This window comes from Electrophorus electricus, chromosome 22 (assembly GCF_041902795.1).
Source record: "Electrophorus electricus isolate QZ-2024a chromosome 22, ASM4190279v1, whole genome shotgun sequence".
NCBI lineage: Eukaryota > Metazoa > Chordata > Actinopteri > Gymnotiformes > Gymnotidae > Electrophorus > Electrophorus electricus.
In genome coordinates this window covers 15,089,865-15,108,968 of record NC_137518.1, presented here as the reverse complement: position 1 = coordinate 15,108,968, position 19,104 = coordinate 15,089,865, and the positions used below count along the sequence as shown (strand labels likewise).

The 19,104-nt window shown below is 38.5% G+C and overlaps 1 protein-coding gene across 2 annotated transcripts; it reads right to left on the bottom strand.

The window, feature by feature from the left end:
- Positions 1-952: 952 nt before the first annotated feature.
- Positions 953-18,879, bottom strand: LOC113578945 (mitogen-activated protein kinase kinase kinase 12-like). 2 transcript variants are annotated; one of them, XM_027012503.3, is made up of 13 exons: positions 18,474-18,877; positions 16,147-16,655; positions 15,203-15,386; positions 14,498-14,689; positions 14,247-14,405; positions 13,652-13,810; positions 13,175-13,283; positions 12,292-12,401; positions 11,736-11,852; positions 10,998-11,132; positions 3,902-4,580; positions 2,240-2,307; positions 953-1,443 (listed from the first exon to the last, which is right to left on the bottom strand). In XM_027012503.3, exons 2-13 carry the CDS (start codon positions 16,583-16,585, stop codon positions 1,245-1,247), a joined length of 2,550 nt encoding a protein of 849 aa, XP_026868304.1. In that variant the 5' UTR covers positions 16,586-16,655; positions 18,474-18,877; the 3' UTR covers positions 953-1,244. The 2 variants fall into 2 exon arrangements, with proteins under 2 accessions (XP_026868304.1, XP_081561250.1); XM_081705124.1 differs by lacking the exon at positions 10,998-11,132 and having other exon boundaries at positions 18,474-18,879.
- Between the last annotated feature and the right edge of the window lie 225 nt (positions 18,880-19,104).

The window sequence follows — 19,104 nt, the reverse complement described above, 5'->3', positions numbered from 1 at the left end:
AAGAAAAAGTCACCATTACCAAAATCCATAACGTTCAGCTGTACTGTTTATGTCAGTAAAGCACTGAAATTTATGTGTTGCAAGATAAAGGGCACAATTAAATGGTTAGCACCAATGTTTCTGAGTTAGCATTCATTCTTCCAAATTTAAATTAGTTTTTGTAAAATGTGAGGAGTAAACTCTACATGAACAATATATGAGAATATATAAAGTAAAATTATTATTAAATTAAAAATAATTTAATACAGAAAATTATTTAAATGAGAAAGACATCTATGACATGTCCTACTTTGTCAACATCCCCATCTACAGATTAAACCAAAAATGTAATGCAATTTTTTTCCCCTTCAGAATAAAACACTATAATGAGTACATTATGTTGAGTACGTTTGGTTTGTGTTTAACATGTATGTATATTTAAGTGACTCAAATGTTCATATATCCAATAAAAAGATGAAGTAAAAACTGTAGTTTACATGGAAAAATAACAAATGCAGAAATAAATATATAATACATATAAATACATAAATGTGAACATTTACAGGCAACAGTTTAAGGTTTCTGTTGTTTGCAGTTTGTGAAATCTGTCAGTTAGAGGCATCAAGCATGCCACTGTTCTGAGGAGAAAAAAAATAATTATACCTCTTAAACCTTCAAAACTATTAATCTGCAACTTAATATACTGTAAATAGTTGTGGCATGTTAATCTTCCTGTAGTTCATCTCTGACATAGCAGCTCTGACTGCAAGTAGAAACAAACCAGAATATGCATGCCTCAACCAATGGTTTGGGGTTTGCTTTATTTTCAGAACAGATTAAGGTTGAAATGTTTAAAAGTGTTCAGCAAAATACAGAGGTCAACACAGATTCAGACTGCCAAAGCACCACACTCTGGGATGCCAATGATTATGGCACATATTTTTCAGAAAGAAAATATGTTTATAAAAAAGGATTTTGTGCAAGGATATGTAATTAGGATTAAATGTTTATGGTGTTGATCAGAAAAAAAACACAAATAATGAAAAATGTTTAATTTTTGTTCAAATTAACTGAGTGTGCTGGAAATTCCAGTGGTCACTGCATAAAATTAAATAAAACATTCAGAATGACGTGGATTGCTAATTACATTTCCAAGACATTTGCTGTCAACTGCAGTTTTATATATTTGGATTTATAATTTGCATTAATTAAGGTGATCTCGGCATTTTAAAACTGACCTACATAATGGTTTTCATCAAATCTTGTTACAGTTCTGTGACGGGGAAGCTTGTTGGGTCGGCAGGAATCTCAGACTCCTGGGACATCAGGTCATCGGTGATAGTGCTGACCACATCAGGAGGACCACTATGGGACTGTTCGCTTGTGTTGCCCTCTTCACCATCTGACAGGTTCTCAGAACTGAAGGTGGACACTGAGTGGCACTTCATCATACTCGTGGGTCGACTGAGGAACACAGAGAAGAAGTGTGTCAAGATTTAAAACTACTGTACTTAATTCTCATATCCTTAATTTATATTCAGAATGTTTACAATTCTGGAGATAAGTTTAGTAGTTAAAATAAAGGTATAAATGGGACCACTGAAGGAAAAAAATATATTTTAAATAGCTGATAATACCAAATGTCTGAATAAAATAAAATGTTTTTATTCTTAGTATCATCTTGCAAAAAAAACAAAAAAAACAAAAAAGACCATCAGGTTACAATCATCTTACAACAGTTACTCAAAAGCACTTTTTAAAAAGACTATTGAGTGTTGTCCATGCACTCGTTGGCACATAAAATAGTTTAATAGTGTTAACTATGAAAATGGAATTATAAAAAGCAGAAGAGTGTTTATCAATCTCCACAGTCATATTATACTTACACAAGCTCAGAAAGTATGCAGATTAAATGCAAATAGGATTCTGCTCATTTGCCAAGTGTTATGTTAGCAAATTTGCTGAGTTTCCCCTACACTGTAGATTACAAAAGGTATGTATTACTGTTAATTTATTTCCAACCCATTTATGATATTCTGAATTGTCAAACCATGTTCTCAAAATTATGACCAAGGTTTCATTCACATGACTCTTTCTCATGTTGCCAACAGCAATAAAATTATCTCATAACCTTGGCATTTAGCTGACATTTATGGCATTTAGCGAACACTTTTATACAAAGTATCTTTGGCTTCTATGATTGTTAATGTCATCCCATTGTTTGCTTTGCTGTTTAGAACATATTGTCATTGAAACTTACCATGTCTGTGGCAACTCAACTTCACTATCCACTTCTCCCTCTTCCTCTTCTGACGATGCTCCTCGCCGCTGCAGTAGAGAAAGAATAGGGTAAGTACAGGAAAGTAGGCACAGAGAAACCATGTGGCAGAACATACATATGGAAGCATGAACCTTGATAAACCCTCAAAATCCTAAGTCACCTAAGACAAAGGTTTTTCCAGTGTGTCAAGTCACATACAATTGTGCACATTTTAGCATATCCATGTGGTAACTTTAAGAAGTAGCATTATTAAATGGTTCTTGGATTTGTCCTAGTGAATGATCCAAGTCACATGACTAGACGTTATAGTTCAACTGAGCCATGTTGCATAAATCCTATTCACTATTACACAGTTTAACTCATTCATTGCATTCAAAACACAGGCAACCTCCTTCAAGGTGGAGTGTTAACATTTCACTAATCAGATACATTTATTTTGAACAAGAATGGACTTAGAAACCAACAGTACACCTAGAATATCTGCACTGCATACTTTGAGAAACATCTAAAACAGTAATGAGTAATAAGTAATGAAAATTACTTCATATTGCTCTCATAAAAAATGAAGAAGCAAAAAAAATATATAAAATATTATTAAAAATATATTTTAAAAAATATATAGATCAAGAGATTAGACCGGCTCCTTAAAAAATGTAACATGACTACAGAGAAGATCCTTAAAGAATTTCAAAATGACTATAGAGCAGATCTTTAAAGAACTTCAACATGCTTATTGTGCTTTCAGTAATGTTATTCACAAAAAAATAACAACAGCAAAACAAAACTTACTTCTTAGACCACATCTATGAACATTTCAATTTTGGTAATAAATTTAGAAAACATTTAGCAAATGTAACAAAACAAAATGCAAAAATACAAAATACAGACCTTTCAGGAAACATCAGTCAAGACACACCAGAACATAATGCTTCAATAAAAAAAATCACTTCTTTGAGAAATATCACTCTTCCACAATTTAAAATTAGCAATTTAATAATATTTTCAAATGGCTGGTTTAGAAATATTTTTTATCACCATGAAAATGTTATGGCAATGAATTTTTACATTTTTTTTAATTTCATGTTTTAGTTTCTACTAGAGCAATACCTGGATATGGACATATCTTTTAAAATGACCATGCTGATTTTAAAAACAATTAAAATGTACATTAGTAAACCAAATCAGTAAGCCCATAAAATATATAATCACATCAGAGTTGTCAGGGCATATTTAAACACCACATTACCTCTGTCACGCCTGCCACAAGCGCGCCATCTACCAAGGACTATGTTATCCGTAAACCCCTTATTATTATTAGCCTCACCTGTGTCTCATTATTCTTATAGGTCATTGTATATATACCCTTCTGTGTTCATTCAGTCTTTGCAAAGTCATGTTCGCCTGTCTTACATTTCTGAGCATTTGGATATTGTTATATGTTTTCTCTGGTTACTCTGATCTCAGCCTGTATATTTGGATTACCTTTTTTTCCCTGTTCCCCATTGGATTTATTTGCCTGTTTTTGACTACGACTGGGATTGCCCTTACCGGATTCAACTGCTCTTTTTTCCTGCATTCGACTCCATCTCTGTTCACCAAACATTCCTACTGCATGCTGCTAGTAGTGGGGTGTCTACTCACCTGTGTGCGTGCGATTGCTGCTCGATAGAGCATAGTTGCAGGTGTGAGCCTCTGATCCTGCCTAGGTAACCGTTGTGATACCCCACTGTCGTTTTTTTTACTTCCTGTCTGAGTTAACTGTGGAGATCCTGTCGATACCTTAGCAGCAGAACACTCGGGCCTCTTGGAGAACGGGACAAATGTGTCATCACTGGGAGTGTCACTGCAAGGTAGTGTTTCAGCTTCACCACCTGCACCTCCACTAACACCACCTAATGTGGCGGAAGCACTCAGGCTGCTTCCTCTCTCAGGCCCAGTGTCTGAGCTTTGGCGCCGGCTCTCAGCTTCAGCCTTCATGATGGTGGAGATGAGGTCTGGACTGGAGGAGGACATTTTCTTCGGCAACCGATCATCTCTGTAAGCTGCCCTGGAGCCCAGGTGTTGCTCTCTACATTGGACAGTAATGTTGGGAGCATTGCTGTGGTTTCTTGGGGATTTTTCATGTAGAGAACTAGAAAACATGGTCTTCAGGCTGGCGAGGTCATTGCTACCACCCTTGGCCACCTTGCGGTAACGGGGTTTACCCCTCCGAGAGCGAGCAGGTGAGGTGGGAGTCTTGTTGGCGCAGGACGGAATGGTGACTTGGGTCATAGAAGAGTCTAGTTTGGGGAGGATAACTTCTGACTTCAGCAGATCAGGTCTGGTTAGGAGAGATGGTGATAGACATTGTACAATAAGCTCAAATGTAATGTTCAAAACAACACTTTATATTTTGTAAATATTTTACTAATAGCATATAGGAGGTAATCATGATTTTCTAGTGGCTGCCAACTAATACTGATAACCCTTCTTGTAACTAAATTTATTGTATTGTGCTCACTATTGTTGTCCATTAAAAAAAACAAAAAAACCCCAGCAGTCTTTTGACAAGAGCATGCTTCTTGTGCTAAATGGGAGGCTGGGGACAGTTTTTTTTTTTTGTTTGTTTGTTTTTTGTTTTTTTTTCTTATTTACAGATATATATATTGTGGTCATCTGCATTCAGACCTGATATTAAAACAATTTGTATTCAAGTAACCTCTTAATTCTACTTTAGCCACATGTCTAGATAGTTCTGTGGGGAAGAGGACTGCCTCCAGTACCATTTTATCAGAGAGGCAATATGAAATCCTTATTTAATTATCCTTTTGTTTTTTTAATTATGTACAAATTAAATTGGATTTAAATGCTTATTGCAGCTAATTTGATTATTTTTCAAACATTGCTTCAAAATATCCACTATTATGTAGAGGAGCAAGTTGTCACGGTGACCCCCCCCCCCTTGATGTTGTAGTTCCCATGGTGCTAAGAACCATGTTTGCACCTGGGTCTCGTTTCCCTGTAATATACTTGTGAGCATATATTGTCTTCCTCTCTTGTGCTGTCATTCATTGCTCTCAGAGATTAAACTTTTGTCTCTTTCACTGTGTTCCTGGTTTTATGTTTTCTTGCTATCCGCCCCTCTCCAGGTTCTATGACGAGGGACTGTTATGTATTTTGAGTATGGATTTGCCCCTAATAAATGCTGCTGCACACCTGTGTCCTGACTCAACTTGCTTGCTGGTACTGAATTACAGACCAACCGAGGACCCAGCCAGACGTTACAGTATGTGGCATTTTTATTGGAGCGAAAATGAAAGCAGCCTCACTACAACAGTAAAGGCAAACATCCTAGCACAGTGGGAACAAGGGCTCCTTGTCACTTGAGGTTACTGATGGGATCCCCCTGCTGGACTTTTATAAGATGGGAGCCCAGGTAAGTCACTTGGCTACTTCCAGTTCCATTTTTGTGCACTTTTACTGTACTCCATTTTCTTTATTGCAAACTGAAATCTTAATGCATTGAATTTGGTTAATGAATGAGTACTACATATGGGGTAAGTTTGGTTAGATATTCTTCAAAGGAATCCTCATGTTCATGCTATCCTGATCTAGTTCACAGATCCTCATGCTACTATATTCAACTGTGAGAACACTTGGGATCCTGCAACTCTGAGTCCTTTTCTCAAAATGCATATTCTCAATAATATCTATTTAGGCATTAACATTTCCCCCTGGCTATTAGAACTATTCACCCATAATTACATACCTTTTATTAAAAACAATAGAAGATGACCTCAAACATTAGTTCAATCTCCCTCTAACCTTAATAGGCTGAACAGCTAGAATAAAAAAGAAAATTCTGCCCTGTATCAATTATATCTTTTGAATACTTCCTGTCGCTCCTGACAAATGATTCAAATCTCTTGACACTGCTTTTGGTTTTATTGGAACAATAAGATGCCCAGAATCAACTTTAACAAATAGAATATTCTGAAACTTTTCTCAGGTGAAATATTTTTAAATATATCCATACAACAATTACAATGCTTTAAAAACCATGTCATGTCAGCCTGAGTGAAAGCACAAACATGACACAGCATAAGATGTTAAAAATGGGTCTAGCAAAAAGACACATGTTCACAATGCTCTCTAAGTAGCACTGAAGATTACCTGAACCTGACAAGTTTAGACATTCTGGACATCCAAAATTCATGCACTCTTGTCAGTCTTAAATGAATATTCCAACATCTGGTTCTAAGACAGCTAGACCTCCCCAATAAACCCAGGAATCCATCATTAATCTCTCTAACTCATGAAGAAAACCACTGTATCTATCTAGAAATCAAAGCACTTACTAAATATCAGTGGACAAACCTTTTCATGGGACATATTTCAATAGAAAAACATTTAGAAATCACAGAAAAAGAAATAGTCTTTACTTTTTTGTATAATCTATTTTTGCATCCCCCAATTTAGTCATATTAAATCCCATCCATCAAATAAGTCTCCCATGTCACACATCATAAGTCACCCTGAAAGGATGAGGGCTGTCAATCACTATATCATGCAGCATACACTATTCTCAAAAGTATTCACTTACCTATACAAATCATTGAATTCAGGTGTTCCAATCACTTCCATGGCTACAGGTGTATAAAACCAGGCACCTAGGCATGCAGACTACTTCTACAAACATTTGTGAAAGAATGGGTCACTTTCAGGAGCTCTGTGAATTCCAGCGTGGTAACGTGATAGGATGCCACATGTGCAACAAGTCGAGTCTTGAAATTTCCTCGCTACTAAATATTCCACAGTCAACTGTCAGTGATGTTATAACAAAGTAAAAGTGATTGGGAATGACAGCAACTCAGCCATGAAGTGGTAGGCCATGTAAAATGACAGAGCAAGGTCACTGGATGCTGAGGTGCATAGTGCGCAGAGTTCGCCGACTTTCTGCAGAGTCAGTCGCTACAGACCTCCAAAATTCATGTGGCATTCAGATTAGCTCAAGAACAGTGTGAAGAGAGCTTCATGGAATGGGTTTCCATGGCTGAGCAGCTGCATCCAAGCCTTACATCACCAAGCACAACGCAAAGCATCGGATGCAGTGGTGTAAAGCACGCTGCCACTGGACTCTAGAGCAGTGGAGATGTGTTCTCTGGAGTGACAAATCACGCTTCTCCATCTGGCAAACCGATGGACGAGTCTGGGTTTGGTGGTTTCCAGGAGAACAGTACTTGTCTGATTGCATTGTGCCAAGTGTAAAGTTTGGTGGAGGGGGGATTATAGTGTGGGGTTGTTTTTCAGGAGTTGGGTTCAGCCCCTTAGTTCCAGTGAAAGGAACTGCTAATGCTTCAGCATACCAAGAGATTTTGGACAGTTTCATGCACCCAACTTTGTGGAACAGTTTGGGGATGGCCCCTATCTGTTCCAACATGACTGTGCACCAGTGCACAAAACAAGGTCCATAAAGACGGATGAGCGAGTTTGGTGTGGAAGAACTTGACTGGCCTGCACAGAGTCCTGACCTCAACCCAATAGAACACCTTTGGGATGAATTAGAGCGGAGACTGAGAGCCAGGCCTTCTCGTCCAACATCAGTGTCTGACCTCACAAATGTGCTTCTGGAAGAATGGTAAAAAATTCCCATAAACACACTCCTAAACCTTGTGGAAAGCCTTCCCAGAAGAGTTGAAGCTGTTATAGCTGCAAAGGGTGGACCAACATCATATTACACCCTATAAATTAAGATTGGGATATCACTCAAATTCATATGTATGCAAAGGCAGACAAGTAAATATTTTTGGCAATATAGAGTATATCCCCCCCTTTTCTGATGCATGAGCTCACAGAGACCGATGATTGGTTAGTGTTGCTGTAATTGACAGGGGAGAGCCACCCCTCCCTCTCTGAGGGCAAAGCCAATTTTGTTCTCTTGGGAACCCAGCTACAGATGGCTGTGGCATCAGCAGGGATCAAACTCATGATCTCTCAATGATAGGCCAAACAGTTTTCTGCTACACCACTCAGGAGCCTTAATAGCAGCCTTTACTCAACCTTTAAACCCTTATGCACCTCCTTACAAATACAAATATCACCATACGTTCATTAACTTCATCTACATATGGCTGGCATACATTTTCAGACACTATCAAGAAGGAATAGATGGACACGTAGTCAACACAACAGGCCATACTGGAGGTAATGTAGAGCAGTGGAAATAACCCAACACGGGCCACCACCCTCGACATAGATCGGGAGACGCTCGTCACGGGATGGAAACAAAGGGTTATAAAGACATCAGTTACATGTATACCCACACACACACGCACTCTGTCTAAAACTATAGCAAATGTTTTTTTTAATTATCAGTATTACTAGCTTATACTTTTGTTTTTTTTCTTTTCAAATGGATGTGATTTCCTTTATATGTTCTTTTTCCTCTATTGTTATTATTATTATTATTATTATAAACAATAATAAAGTCTTAATAGTCCTCAGAAGAAGGGAAGCGGTGGTGGCCTTTATGCAAACATGTGCTGAGTTTGAACAAGGAACAGTCAATCATCCCATAACAAGAGGCAGGGGCACGACTACTAAACAGGGACGTAATTCTGCCCATCAACTGTGTCCTATCTGCAAAAAGTGAATGGAATGAGGCAATGCAAAAACAGCAGAGGCCTCAGTGATGCACTTGTAGCTGAATTGGCATGCCATGACAGTTAACCCTCTCCCAGGACATCCAGCTGGCCATTACAACAATCTTATGTGAGCTCCCAACCTTCATGCCTGTACTCTCCTGATCAACTTTGAGCCTTGAACTGGATAGATGAACTCTGACCTCAGAACCCATGCCCATGGAAACTGGCCATGCCAGGCTCTTCCCAGAAGAGAAGGAATAACGATGATTGCAGGTGCTGTGTAGTTACTGTGCTGCAAGCCACCATTGCTACCACAATTGTCCTCATCTCTGACCCAGTAAATCAAAAGGTGAGAAACCTTTAATTAAATGTCATAAATATACAGTTCCTGTGAATATTCAATGCCAAAACAGTGATCCTATGTTTACAACCCTTACATAGATTTGTGTGCAACTCGAAGTTTCATGGTTTCATGGGCAGTGGCTACTCAGCTTCACATTCCCTCCTGCTGATCTCTGTCTTTTAGTTTGTGAGGCCTTTATGGCAAATCCCTCAGTAAAGGAGATGTTCTACAACAAACTATCCCACTTATAATGAACACTGGAATCCCACATGAAGGATTCCAACACAATCCAACTTTCTGCTGGGAGATGTGAGAACTCCCCTCTTAGGGTCCCCAATGCCTTCTTGAGTGTATATCCTTGCCATGTTACACTGCCACTAACAAAGGTTCTGACATTAACTCCTCTGCTGCCATTCCCCTAACATATCAAGACATGTCAGAGGTGTTTAGTGAGGCCAGTGAACTTCCCCAACATACTGAGCTCCTGCCTGGAAGTATGTTCACTTTTTCATCTTGCTCAGGGTTTAACAGTCCCTCAACTTTATCAGTCACACCAAGATTCTTTTTTTTTGCAGAAAAGAAGGATGGGAGCCTTGGGCCTTGTATCAATTATCGCGGGTCTCTGTGCAATTACTGTGAAATACCATCATTCCCCTCAGGCTCTCAGCACTTGAGCAGATATGGGTTGCTAAGGTCTCAGGAGAGCCTATAACGTAATTAGGATCAGAGAGTCACTACGAGCACTGGGTGTTGAGCGATGGGCTGGTCAGTATGCACTCAGTCCTTCCTTAAGGAAATCCTCTGGGATCATTTCATTAGATCATTGCTTGTTTTGACGACATCCTCATTTTAGTCTCAAAATGTATCTGAGCACAATGAACATGTGCAGGTGTTCTCTCTGGCCTCCTTGAGAACAAGTTGTACATAAAATTTTGTAAGCTTCATAAGTCTAGCAATGCATTCTTGGGCTATGTCATAAGTCATCATGGAGTGGAGATGGATGGTGGAAAGGTCAGTTTGGTTAGAGGTAGTTCAAACACTCATCAGGGGAAGGTAGAAATGTATTCCAGCTGGTAGGAGTCCTTAGACCTCACATGCAATTTATAAAAGTATTATAAAAGCCAAATTTATAGATGTAGCCATTACTGTGTGTTTAAGAAGCCTGCTAAAAAGGGCAATATGAACTGAAATTAACCAGGTGTATATATCCAACCCTGAATGACAGGGATCAAGATACTTGTAATTATTACATGTTTCTAATAAAGTGGGTGTTTCTGATTAAATGTGGTTAATAGGCAGCACTGTTTAGAAACAAACTATATTATTCCAGTTATTTTATTTAATCAAAAAATCTATTTGACCTCACTGACCATATTGCCAGCTAAGTCAGTCTAGTTACAGAGAAATGTTAATGAGTTGACAATCCAGAGACAATGTTAATAAACATTTTTAAAGGTGTTACTGTCTGTTGAGGATTGTGGAAGTGCAATGTTTTGAAAGAACGGCTCTGAACTCAAACAGACATTACGTAGCCAGACTCTACTCTACTCTGTAAGTACAAACAAGATTATTCCATGGTACTCTACTTGCTGATGTAGTTCCTTGGTATAAGGTGCCTTACAGAATTATCAGTGTTTGTCAAGTCTTTTTTTAAAAGTGATTTACTAAAGTATTTTCATTGGTATAAGGGGAAAAAACTTTGTATATAAATAGGAAAATCCTCTGCAGTGTTAAAGTATGTGGCATTTTTGCTTTGATTGTGGTTTCATACCTTTTGCTATGAGAAGGCAGTTTCTGAGGTACATTGCGTTTTTTAATGAGTTTATCCATGGAATTGGAGCCTCCTTGTCTGGTACTGTGATGTTTGAACAGGCCAGGATACTTGTTATCAAGATACTGTTCTCGTCTGAACACAGAATAACACAGAGATACATCACATTACGATCTAAGCATGAAGTAGTATTAAGCTTGAAATGTATCCTTTCTGTGGATCTGTGTGTGACTGTAGAATTCGTGATTTAAATATAATAATGATTAAACCTTTGACCAAAATACATCTGTAAGACTATCTTAAGGCTGATTTATATTTGAGGGATCTGCAGACAAAATAAAGCCACTTAAAAAGACATGCCCTAAATGAGAGTATCTCATGGAGCGGTCTCTAGCCTTGATGCAATCTTTTACATGGACAAAGGCGATACCACAGGACCGAACAAAATGGAATTTGAAAACCTTATTATTGAGGCTAATTACTATACTAGGTAACTATTGTTCACAAGCTAGAATTAACACTCTAGCCATGTGCACTTTACTACAATGATACAACCAGATATAAAGACTATAAACACTGGTTTATAGTGGTTTGGTGTATGACACTCGAGTGACCATCTGTGGAGAGAGCAAAAATGGGTCCTAGCATAACATGCAGTATGTAATGAGTCACCATAAACTCCTCGGCTCACATCAGAGTGTTTCTCCATCCCCTCCAACCACCACCCACTCTACACACCTGTGTAGTTCCTTCTCCTTTAACTCTAATTGCAGCATAACTGCATTGAGCTCCATGTAAAGGTTGTTGGCTCTTTCAAGCTTTCTTTCGTAGTGTTCACGGATGTCCAGGGCATGCCTAAGAACAAACAGAGCAAAAAGCAACGCACAGTCAGTTTAATCCATTAAGGTTTCCTTATATCGCCCCATTTTAAACGGAACTTTTAATCCAGTTTGAACTTTTCTTTCTATTCCTTTACTGCTAGCTTCACTACCACAGATATAAAATCCACATTTGGATTCTCCGATCATCATCTGCCTGAACTTTTTTTAATTTTAAGTTAGGATTATTGAACCTTTGTTTTCTCCATACATTACAGCATTTATTTGATGCTTTTTTTTCCCCCAAAGCAACTTACAATTATAAACTAATACAACTTGGGCAATTGGGGGTTAAGGGTCTTGCTCACAGGCAAGCAGCTTGGCAGCAGTGAGGCTTAAACTGTCAACCTTCTGAATATAAGTCAAGAACCTTAACCACTGAGCTACCACTGTCCTCTGGGACACTCTCTGCTCACCTTAGTTCCTCCTTACGCCTGATGATAAGTTCCTCGTCAAGTCGGTGCAAGCAGGTACCTTCAGATTTGATCTTCTCAAACTGTTGTTTCACCTCATCTCTCCACTCTGCCTAAAGGCACATTACAAGACACCCGACTGCATTATGACATAATCCACATAGCCGAGAGAGCTCATGTCTTCATTCAGCTTGTTTAATGGTGATGGTGATCAATGCGCTCTGTAATTTAGATCAGGTCCACATTCTCTGTTCAATCTCAGAAGAAGGTGTCTAATTGATTTTGCACACTACACACAAACGAAGAAGTCAGTAACTGATTATTTGATTCCTTGCCGAAATCAAGTGTCACGAAACGCTTGCCTCCCGCGAGTCACGTGGTTTGGCCAGCCACTTCTACTGGGAGGATCTGTTTGTGGCCACACCTGCACCTTGTTTGTTTATATGTATTTAAACCTGTGTCGAAGTGTGCAGTGTTGGTCATTGTTGATGTAACGTGTTAATGTTAAGGTTAATGTTCTTTTCATCATCATTAAATGTATTCGTGTTTTTCGTCTGTGTTTATTGTTCACCGTGTCATGTTCGTGTTTCTCGTGTGTAATACGTGTGAGTACCGATGTCGTTATATGTAAATAAATGTTCATCCACGTCTCTGGAGTCTGTGCGTCCTGCCCCTCGCCCTTCGGCACTCGGGCCACCACGCCTTACATCAAGACTTGTATCAAGACATTCTCATTTCCCTAAATGTCACTATTTCAGTAGTGACATAAGGAACGGAATCTTAAAATATTTAAGAATAAACTTTGAAAGCACATTTATGACAGGTTGCAAAGAAACTCTCAAATCAGAGTGTCTAAGGGAGCCTAATACCTGAGTAATCCCAGTACCTGAGATTTAAAATAGGTTTCCTGTGGAGTGGACAGAACATCAGCTGAGGCTATGTCCAAATGGAGAAGAATCTGCCGGAAAGAAGGTCTATTTCTGGGTTTGCAGTTCCTGAGAAATTGTTAAACAAAAATAACAAGTAATTATGAAAGGAAGCTTCATCCTCAACTTATTTATATTTTAATCTCAAAGCAAAATCAATGAATTTGCCGATCGACAGGCGTACAACAGTGACTTTTCTGACAGTGACTTTTTGATGCTGAAGTTAACATTTATTCTTTTATTCTAGTAAGTGAGTAGGAAGCCATAATCCTGTATATCTCTTGTTAGATGCTGCTGTGATGATATTTAATTTATTTTTGTTTTGTTTTGTTTTTTTCAAGAAAATGACGACTTTGATTGAACCTTTCAGGCATCCTCATTTCAGATCTTTTATGTTGTGTAGGTCCTCCATCTCGTGTGTGCATCCTGTCTCTCACCAGCACTGCTTAAGTAGAATCTTGAAGCCATCAGGACAGGTGTGTGGCACAGGTAGCTGTAAACTGTTGTTTCCAACACCCCAGATGATGGCAGAGGAGTCTACATCTTTATATGGCACCTCTCCTGTCAGCATCTCCCAAAGTACAACTCCAAAAGACCTAAAATGAGCATTAGATCAGCCCTCGATAATGATTTTTAGATAAAGCATTTGACAATGATTTCTATAATTATCATTTATAATACTACTACTTTAACAATAAATAATAAGTGTTTTTTAAAAGTATTATATATTTATTATTTATTTAAATTAAATATAGGCACCTCACAGGAGGTTTGTTCTATGCCGCAATAAAAGAATATATAATTTAAAATTTTTCTTCCCAGTAATATGGAGTTAGTTCGCAAGAACCCAGACCTTAGTTTCAGATATGCAGTGTAATCAATTCTGCTATACAATAAATTACAATTCTACAATTAATCAATTACAAATGCAACTCAAAAATACAAGAATCATTTGATACAACAGAAATATGCTGTGTTAAAAAGAGCTATAACAATGGAGTGCAAATATCCATCAACTATGTCATCGCTTACCAAATGTCAACTTTTTCAGACACAGGTTCATTTCGGATAACTTCAGGAGCCATCCAGGCCACCGTACCAGCAAAAGACATCTTTGTGCTCTTGTCACTCAGTTCCTTGGAGGTGCCGAAGTCTGAGATCTTCACCAGGTCATCGTACGTAATCAGCATGCTGCAGTGGATTTGAAGGCAAAAGGATCAATTATTTTAGATTGATCGAATGCCTTTCAACTCGAGGATGTCCATTAAAGAGAGAACACTCACTTTGGGGACTTTAGATCTCTGTGGATGATCTTGTGGAGATGCAGGTAGTTCATTCCACCTGCGATGCCCATGGACCATTCTACGAGCAGTGAAGGTGTGATCTTTCTACCTGCACGTAGCACCTCATACAGCTGACCCTGCGCGCAGTACTCCATGATAATACAGTAACAGGGAGCCTGTGTGCAAATGCCCCTGAAGGAGAAAAGGCAACTGGTTTGTTTTTTTTACTTTTTAAAATTCTAATATAAATCAATGTTGTTGTGCCCACAACAATTCTCAACTTATATGACACTGTGAAAATAATACATTTGCTGTCACTGTAGTGATGCATTTTAAAAAGTTCAATACATATTCGTGGCACCAAACTCAATGTGACTATAAATAATAACACTTTTTCACTGGTGTGATACCGGTGCTGTTGTTGGTACTAAAAGCTAAAACAATTGCACATTTTCCCACTGCAACTAAATGGATCTCTGCCCCGTAATATTGCTGGTTCTATTCTGGCCCCATAAACTAGCTGGTCTGGGACCAATGAACGTGTAATGCAGACAACCAAAGGGCGAAGCCCTGTCATCTATATTGATGAAAAGGTGGAAGAAGATGCCATGCATTCTAAAACTAGTAATAAAATGAATTAAACCAAACTGAAATGGAAACAATGTGGTGTAGTGCAGCTCTACGGCACTGTTCTTTGATGCTCACTTGAAGGTGATGATGTTGGGGTGCTTCAGTTTGCGGAGGTGTTTGATGTCTGTTTCTCTGATGTTTCTCACTTTCTTAACAGCTACTTCCTCCCCATGGAACTTCCCTAAAAAGACTGCTCCCTGGGCCCCGCTACCGACCCACTGTAAGTCTGAGATTTCTTCAAATGGCACCTCCCACATGTCTGAGAGAGAAAGACACGTAAACTCATTTACAGGCAGGGAAAAAAAGGCAATGGCCAGTCAGGTTGGAACAATGAATAAACTATGATAAAGCTGAAGGAGTGAAAGTGTGATTTCTAGTTGTTGTTTTTTTAAAGAATTTGCTTCTAGTGGACTTTTGGAGCCTACTATATCTGTCCATTTTTAAATGTTTAAATGTTTTGGCACCAAATGTTTCAGCCAATTGCCAAAGCTGATTTATAAAATCATTTTCATTAAATGTGAAAAATCTTTTTAACTGTGTGCAAATTCTTGAGTTACTAAATTATATTTGAATATTTAAATAGTATAACATTTGCTTGATTTAAAAAAAAAAAACTTTTATGGCAAATATGGTATTTCATTCAAATAGTAACAGATATGCTCCTAACATACAGTATCAATTACTGCTGTCTCAAGGTGTGACACTTATTATCACATTTAATTTGTCCTCTATGTTGCTACTAATACTCCATTCACTCTGAAGAAAATATTTTCCAGTTTTTTTGTAATAATGTCATATATAATAGTCTTGAGGTCTAAAACTGTTCCAGTGCCAGTTTTTCCAGTACTCAGTATATGTTTTGCACAAATTGAATGATCAAAAAATAAAACATAATTAAATGCACTGAATGCAATATGAAATCACACAAATTCTCTAAATGAATAATTGATCAAGTCAAAAAGGTTAAGTCTGCTTCTATCATGGTAAATCAACATTTCAAAATGATGGCTCTGTCTTACCATCATTATTATGTTTGTGTTCTGTGGAGTATGCCTTGCCAATCATAGTCCAAACGGGTTTCAGGCACCCAAAGAGACCCTCCAGGAAGCCACCCCCTCCTCCTGGCTGACAATGCAGCCAGCTGTTGTGTCCTGGGATAACAGGGCCTGCCTCCGGGGCCTCTGCTTCAGCTCGGCTTCCTTCGTTCTCATGGAGCTTAAGCACACTGTTAGCAAAGTGTTCCTGGGCATCCTCACTGGGGGTGGGGCTGTGGCCTTCTCCGTGAGCCTGGCCCGTGTCGATTGAGAGCACGTTGCGTAGGACACACTGGGTGGGAGTCAGGTCCGTTTCTGGGGTGCAGGCAGGTGATTCCAGGTCACGGAAGGATTGCTCGGGGGCGGGAACACCGAAGCCTAGTACACACGGTGAAGCTGGGCGGCTGTCGTGAATGCAGGCCATGAGAAAAATGCTCCCTTTACAATTTGAGCTTCACTGAGGTCAGATGAGATGAAGAGCAGGACCTACATTACTGTGACCATTAAAATAAAAAGTATTAAAAAACAACATGCCACACAGGGACATGGACAAGATTTTGATAGATATTCAGATGAACAAATAAAACCATTTCACCCTAACTAACGAGCTTTTGGGACTAGCCTTCCTTCAGTGAGAAATAAATAAATACATTTAAACCACTTGCTTATTGTTCATTTCTAATGAAGGTTTATATAACCTGTGTTATAAGAAATGAAATACCTTTATGCAGTTGTTCTTTACTTGCATCAAAAGTTTGCTCTCAGTTCTTTGTCTGATTTCATGAAGTGTTTCATGAAAGCCAAGGCAAAAACATATACCATTGGCTGTGTATCATTGGCTGTAATTCAGGCTCTTAGACTCAATTCCACATGTGCCTAATTAAGTGGTTTATCATTAGCAGTCCTAGGTTATTTGTTCTGCCAATATAATGTTTTGAAACTCATAAGATGTCGTACAATTGCTACTGCATCAGTCAGTCCTAAGCAGGACCGTAAACCAGTGATAAATTGATCACCTCTTTTAAAAAAAATTAATTAAATAAATAATCCAGTAGAATTTTTATAAAATCAAACATAACATTTTAGTACAGAATAAACTCACCAACTGCTTTAATTTATTACAAGCACCATGTAATATACAATATATAATTTGTATAAGGATATTCTATTCTCCAACTCTTCATCGGTGGTCACTGTCTGACCACAGAACTAGTTGAATACCTCTGAGCAAGATACAATTACTGTCAACCCAGAATCAGGAACACTACCATGTTTAAAGACTGCAACACTGTTGTATCTGATACACATATATCAGCACAACATCGCTACCATATCAGCGTCAATGCTGTGTTAAGAATGGTCCACCCCCCATACAACATCCAATCAATATTGATCCTGTGGAATGAAACTGACCAGCCATGAGGTGAATACTTTACAAATTAGGCAGGGCAACATGGCAGTATGTAACTATACAGTTATAAAATGCACCTCTAAGGCAGGTGACCTAAAGGGTCAGTAACTGTAGGACAGCACTTCTAATATGGTGGGTCCGGAGTGAACAGCCAAGTCTAAAAGCCTGTGTAAGAGCCTGTGGAAGAGCTAAAGAATTTGGGGTTGCTCTACCTTTCCAGCGTTCAGGAGAAACTGAGTAAAAAGTCAGTTAAAATGATTACAAACAACTAGAAAATATATATGTTTTTTACAAAAGCCTTCTTTAAAGTGAAAGCTCTAGCAATAATCTCACATAAAGGACTGAGTTAGCATTAAGTGTTAGTCATTAACATTGTTAGAAACAAACATATATTGCCTTTTGAATTAAACACAAAACATCACAAAAAAACTTAAACATGAAGAAAATGCCAACACGATATTCAGAAAGAGCTACAATAATAATAATAATAATAATAATTCATTGTTAAAAATAACAAGGATCAACCGAGAATAAAATAGCCCGATTAGTGATGAAATCTTGGTAGTAGCCTCAGACGTATGGAGACTACTGTCTTTGAACAAATGAACTTTCAGCTCAAATGACACCAACAGCCTGCATATGAAAATTCTCAACTGAACTGAAATCACGCCAAGTTCTAAACCAAATTCAGACTTAATGAAAGACTCAGTGGAGACTGCATTTTACGAATATTCTGGTGAAGGACTGTTTACAGCACTGTCATTGTAAACCCTTCCCATCCAATAGTCGTGTGTAACGGTTGTCCATCTTATGGTTTAAATAAACTGAAGACTAAACGAAGTGTAAGTAGCAGCAAAATAGATCGTGTATTTTTCCGTTCATGTACTTTATAGATACTTACCATTTATTTAGAATTTAAAACGATGAATAGGTCCCTCCATTCGTTAATCGTTTCGTTCACTTTGCTTCCAGCAGTGTTTAGGGGGTACCACTGTTCTTCAGCCTTCGTGATGGGTCCCATACAATAGATTTGAGGCTGCTTCCTTTTCTTTTGGTTACAGATAACGTAGCGAAAAATATGCACGCAACGGACGACATATATATTATGATAGTGGATGACAGGTCAGTCTAATTCTCCTTTAAATGTCCTCACCGAACGCGCGACCTTTGCGGAATTTATGATGCGGAAAACTAGTCCGACAAGAGTGGATAAAAGCATGAGGCGGGATATGACGAAAATGTTTCTGTAAAGGAGGATGGTGGTAGTGATGCTCCTGATGGGGGTGGGGAAGAGTGTGTGTGTGTGTGTGTGTGTGTGTGTGTGTGTGTGTGTGAGATAGAGAGAGAGAGAGAGAGAGAGAGAGAGAGAGAGAGAGAGAGAGAGAGAGCGAGAGGCAGAGAGAGAGAGAGAGAGAGAGAGAGAAAGAAAGAGAGAGAGAGAGAAAGAAAAACAGAGAGCACTGGGCGTTGCTTGTTTCCTGGGTCTGACCATCAGATTCATACTGAATATCCATTCGCCTATATATAAGTGT

Bases quoted from the DNA above. Each gene is read 5' to 3' on its own strand.
- LOC113578945 (XM_027012503.3), bottom strand. From the start codon at position 16,585: ATGGCCTGCATTCACGACAGCCGCCCAGCTTCACCGTGTGTACTAGGC. The intron at 13,811-14,246 runs GTAAGCGATGAC...TGCTCATTTTAG, and splicing joins TCTGAAAAAGTTGACATTTG to GTCTTTTGGAGTTGTACTTT. The intron at 11,853-12,291 runs GTGAGCAGAGAG...GTTTGTTCTTAG, and splicing joins AGGCGTAAGGAGGAACTAAG to GCATGCCCTGGACATCCGTG.